Consider the following 5,668-nt stretch of genomic DNA (forward strand, 5'->3'; position numbering starts at 1 on the left):
AGACCCACAATTTTATTTTAGCAAATACTCCGTAATATTTAAGGAAAAAAAAAATGGAATATGACCTACATGAACCCCGCCAGGCGTAGGGATGACAATGAGAAAGAAAAATCCACAACCATCAGGTAAGCGTTCTGTGATGGGCCGGTAAAACTATATACTCCATATCTTACACCGTGTGCACATGTCTGGGTAGAAAAGTGTGCTCAACGATGGGTCACAGACTAATCACGAGTATGCACTATCTGTCGTGAGTAAACCATATCAGTTAATCCTCGAATGGGTCATGGGTGGAGTGAATCCGCACCCATTACTCACGGTTGCTATCTCTAACCGGCATTCGCACCCCTACTTTGAAGCTTCAACTTTGGTATAGAGTGGAGTTTTCAATGTTACAGAAAATTCAACATAGTGGAATTAGCTCAACTACCTATGCTCTCAGATATAAAAATTATAACCTAAACTACAAGGGTATAAGACCACTCCCAACCATGACGCCGTCATGGGCACTTCCTCAGCGCCACATCAGCTTTCTCTCTCCTCTTTTCTCACCACTTCCTCCCATAACACTCCCATAACACACCATTGCCAACCATGACATACTTCCTCAATTTTTTTATTTACTTTATGTATTATTATTAAAACTAAGTTAGAGTTAAAAATCAATAATTTACCAATCAAATATATGAAATAATGATTAAAAAAAAAAAAAAAACAAAAATCAAAAGAAGACTACACGTATACTACTAGTATAGAACTCCCAATTTTTAACAACTATCAATTTTGTAGTGGGTCCCATATAAATAAAAATATAAAATACAAAATTAAATAAATTACACCTACCAAACTCATCTTCAACCTCACCCCTTCCTCAACCTCACCCACCTTTTTTTAAACTTCCATTTTTCATGATATATAAATTTACAGCAAAAAAAAGGAAAAAAAAATGCACTGATAATTGAAAAAACCACAAAACTTCGCCCTCACTCTCGTGGATATGAGGAAATTTTCCAGGGCGAGGAGCTTGAGTACGAGGGAGGGAGGAGCCATGGCGGTACAATGCCATCGGCGCCCTCGAGGAAGTGCAAGGAGGGCGGCCCGATGGCTCACCGTTGGGAGTGGTCTAATCCATTATGCCAAAACTACTGCATTTTCAAGATGGCCAAACTCATAATAATGTACAAAAACAACTCTGAATGCAGAAGGTACAAGTTACTGTTATTCTTTATCTTGGATGATGATGAAGTGTAGCCCTACCATACTTGATCTTTTTCAGGATCATAAAAAGAGAATGGCCAAGCCACTTGCAACACCACCACCCCACCCTATCCACACCCCTTTAATCATTTCTTCCCTTTTATTCAAATAAAGTCAAAAAAAAATTGTGAATAACTGCATATAAATCTCTCGGAAAAAAATGAGTACAATGGGACAGTTGATGTACCCCACTAATGCAACAATTGAACATATCCAAAACAACACCTTCCCCACTTCATAGTTAAGCCCAATGACTCCATGGCCCACCAACCATGTCAATCTTTGGTTTTTTATAACAAGCATCATATCATATCTTAAGAAAAGCTAACTAAAAATTTACAAGATGCATAAGCTACAATAAATTTTCAAACTAAACATATGTCATATGTGCTTATCCTACTTCCATGTAGACCTGTCCATCTTTCATTTCATTATCTAGTTTAATCAGGGGGAATAATCTGTGGAGCTTAAAAGGAATATATAAGATTCTGCAGGCATAAAAAGATGAATGAATATATAACAAATAATGTAATCACTGTTGTAAAGCAAACACGTCGGTTCGGGGAGTAGTCCGTCCCGACATGCCCAAAAATGCCTTAAAGGTCGGTCAAAAAAGTTGGGTCAAAGTCAGTCAATGTCGGGTCAACGTCAGTCAAAGTCGGCCGAGTCAGGTCTGATTTGGTCAAAGTCAGTCAAAGTAAAAGTTAGGTAAAAAAAAAAATATTTTTTAAAACTAGACTTTGTGCCATGTATCTATGTTTAAAATATTCAGGTTTTATGTTTGATATATCTGTGTGTAATTTCCCCCAACTTGTTCTTCCCTCTTGATCCTACCACTATATATATATATATATATATATATATATATATATATATATATATATATATATATATATAGTGGCAGGATCAAAGTAACCAATTGGGGGGAAGCGGGGAGAAGGAATTTTTTTTTATTTCATTTTTTTAAAAAACTTTGTTCACATTCACGAACATTAAAGATTGGATGAAAATATGAACATTTAAAAAAGACATTTTGTGATAAATGTTTTTATTTTGGCGGGAAAACGCTCGAAGAAATAATATATAACAATTATCGTGTTTTTCGAGCGTATTTTGAGGGTTTAGATATTAGGGTTTAGATATTAGGGCTTAGAAATTTAGGGTGTAGGATTTAGATTTAGGGTCTAGATTGAGTTTTTAACAAGAACGGTTTAGCGTTTAGGGTTTTGGGTTTAGGGACTAAACCCAAAACCCTAAACCCTAATCCCTAAACGCTAAATCGGGCTAAAATTTGACAAAAAGTACTCCACAAAACATGGAAAAAAAAACGTTCGAAGATTAACATTCTTCCTGATTTTATTATCTTGAATGTTATTTTTGTCGATCGTTTTCCCGCCTAAATAATAACATTCATCACACAAAGTGTCTTTTCTAAATGTTCATATTTTCGTGTGATCTTGATGCCTGAAAAAAAAAATCGAAAAAAAACCAAAATTTTGAAAAATAAAAATAAAATTTACTTCACCCACTTCCCCCCAATTGGTTACTTCCCCATTGATCCTACCCCTATATATATATATATACACCAAAAGTCAACGTTGGTCAACACCCGTCTCGTCCACAACTTGACCCTTCAAAGTCCCGACCAACTCGTCCCGAATCGCGACTTTTACAACCTTGAATGTAATGCATTCCGAACATAATGCATTCCTTGAAAACATATAGCCTAACGTATCTTGGTTCTAGATAAAAATGATCTACAAAGTAAAATTTTGATCGACAAACCAAATCAAGCACGAGATCAGCCAAAACTTTTTCAGTCTACGTTCTTCTAAAATATCTCATGAGTGATAAACTAGTTAGATTACAAGTAGGCTTCAAATGTACAAACTAAAACTACTGCTACTTGCAAGCTCTAAAAGACAACCCTAAATGATCAACGGTAATAAGAGCTACAAACCTGCATTTGTAAACGAACCACCATTAAACTTAGCAGAAGATACGTTAGGCTGCCAGCCAAACTGTAAGTTCTGATGAAAATTGCTAACCACCGCCTTCTGTTTCTTCGAACTATGAGAATATGCCATATCACGAGGCTGGCTTTGCTGACTAGGACCTAACCTTAGTGACAAGTCACATTCATCCACACGAGTGTGTTCTTCATTTGTGTACCTTAAATTACTTTGATTTGTAACTTTTTTACTCGAACCATTACAAAAAGACAAAGAGAACCCCATTTCACCATTTTCTTTGAGCTCACCGTATGGTTCGGATGGTGCACCGTTACTGATCTTTGGTTCCTTAAATTCAACACCATTTCCCTTATACAGAGGATACACTGACGGAACGTTTTTAGTATTTGGTGAAGAAGGAAAACAGAATTTGTTTTTGAGAGACTTGTCGTATGGGAGAATCGGGACTTGTGGTTTTACATTAAAAGGTGACGAATTTATATTACGAGGTTTCGTGATATGGGAAAAGTGAGGGACTAACGGAGGAATAGTCATAGTTTCTTGGGTTATTTTCTGTAAATTGTTTGAAGGACATGAATTGGGCTCTGTGTTCCTCGTGTTAAGGTAATAAGTTGTGTTATTTCGTTGGCTCCTAGATGTCCTCATTGGCGTGCAACCCAAATTAAGAGCAGCTGAAAGTACATTTTGAAATACGATTAATAGATAGTTAAACACACCCAGACACCCTTACATATCACTTTTACCATTTACCATCTAATTCAAACCATCCCAAAATGATTAGGTGGCAATATTCATTTTTGAGCATATAGATAAACCGATAGGGTCCAAGATTATTACAAATTGATAATTCAATAAGTAACCATAACAAAACTAATTGTGATTGTTAACATGAACACCGAAACATTGCAAATGTCTACTTTTAAGCAAGTAATGAACTCATTACTAGTAGTTTTTAGAATCACACTTTGAATATGTGTATCGAGACACCCATTTCAATGGTGTTTTATTTTAAAAAAAATGGCGAAAAACAAGAAATTCAATAAATGATAATAGGGACAATTCATCGAACCGATGAATGAACCCGGTTATATAAAATCTAATAACTATAAAAGTTAACTAGAACTGCTGTAGAATAGCCCTTTTGGCCAAATGTGTATGTTTTCCCCAACTTCATAACATCAAAATGAAACAAAAGTAAGAAACAAAAAAGGGAATAATGATGAATTGTGAAGATACCTTCAATACAAGGCTGCAAGAAATCACCAGTTTCAGTAGTCTCATCCAATCTAATTATTGTGTTTATGGCATCATTAGCTCTATCCCAAAGGGTTTCAAGATCCATATACTCTGCCTAATTAATGTAACACATTTTGTGAACATTATTATTATTATTATTATTATTATTATTTTATTATTAGAATTAACAAAAGCAGAAAATTTAAAAGTAAAAACAGATTCTCTGTCCATCTCAAAGTAAAAGTGCCCTAAATCCCCTTTTCATATTTTCCACATAAAGAATCCAAATCCAAATCAATGTTAAAACTTTAACACAAAATCTTTTAGCTTAAAATGTGTTTATGGAATTACCTCAGAATTAGCTTTTGAGTACATGATTTCTTCAGCTTTTAGAACTACAATTGGGAGCTTATCTTGCCATTCTTTGTTCTTCCTGGTTGTTGAGCTATGGATTTCATTTACAACCCTAAACAAAACACATAATTTGCGTTACATATACAAACTGAAAATTAAAAATTTATGATAAAGAAAGTACTATTAGATAGAGATATAAAAACCTAAATATTTCTTGAATAAGAGAACCCCTCATGGGTTGATGTCTATCACTGTGCCAAGCTCTTCTAACACACTCATAAGGTCTTGGTCCTGGTCTAGGCATCTCAAAATCACACAGATTCTCTTAAAATCACAAAAAGGATTAAACTTTAAGCCTATGCAGAAAAACCCATGAATAAAAATCTGAAATTTGTACTCGTAAACACAATAAATAAAAGGGGAAATTATGAAAGTACAAAACCCATGAAAAAATGGGTCTTTTTCAAATGGGTAATCTATGAGCAAAGTAAGCAATGTGGGTAGTACTGAAATTCAAGAAATAGTGGTAAGGAAAGATAAAATGATAGAAAAAAAAAAAGAGGGGTTTTCCTTCTGTCACTTTCTTTTACTTTTAGTCACTCACTAATAAATAATTTCGAAGAAAGAGGTTAATTCAATTTATCTTTTTCTTTATTATTATATTAAAAAAATATAAAAATAGTGTGTCCCCCACTCATCCAAATGCCTGCTTCCCCATCGCTGAAGGGTCCATGTCCTATCTTTATCTTTCTTTTCACACAGTGACATTCAACACTGAGCAATAATAATTATAATTATAATTATTATTATAATTATAAAATAATACTCCGTACTATTCAGCATTTTTA

General features: G+C 34.4%; 1 protein-coding gene across 1 annotated transcript; it reads right to left on the reverse strand.

Annotated features, from left to right (window-relative positions):
* Nucleotides 1–1,396: 1,396 nt before the first annotated feature.
* LOC139858453 (uncharacterized) lies at nt 1,397–5,296 on the reverse strand. The gene is made up of 5 exons (XM_071847303.1): nt 5,024–5,296; nt 4,818–4,932; nt 4,467–4,581; nt 3,218–3,901; nt 1,397–1,745 (listed from the first exon to the last, which is right to left on the reverse strand). Exons 1-5 carry the CDS (start codon nt 5,122–5,124, stop codon nt 1,702–1,704), a joined length of 1,059 nt encoding a protein of 352 aa, XP_071703404.1. The 5' UTR covers nt 5,125–5,296; the 3' UTR covers nt 1,397–1,701.
* Nucleotides 5,297–5,668: the final 372 nt, after the last annotated feature.

This window comes from Rutidosis leptorrhynchoides, chromosome 7, assembly GCF_046630445.1.
Source record: "Rutidosis leptorrhynchoides isolate AG116_Rl617_1_P2 chromosome 7, CSIRO_AGI_Rlap_v1, whole genome shotgun sequence".
Taxonomy (NCBI): domain Eukaryota; kingdom Viridiplantae; phylum Streptophyta; class Magnoliopsida; order Asterales; family Asteraceae; genus Rutidosis; species Rutidosis leptorrhynchoides.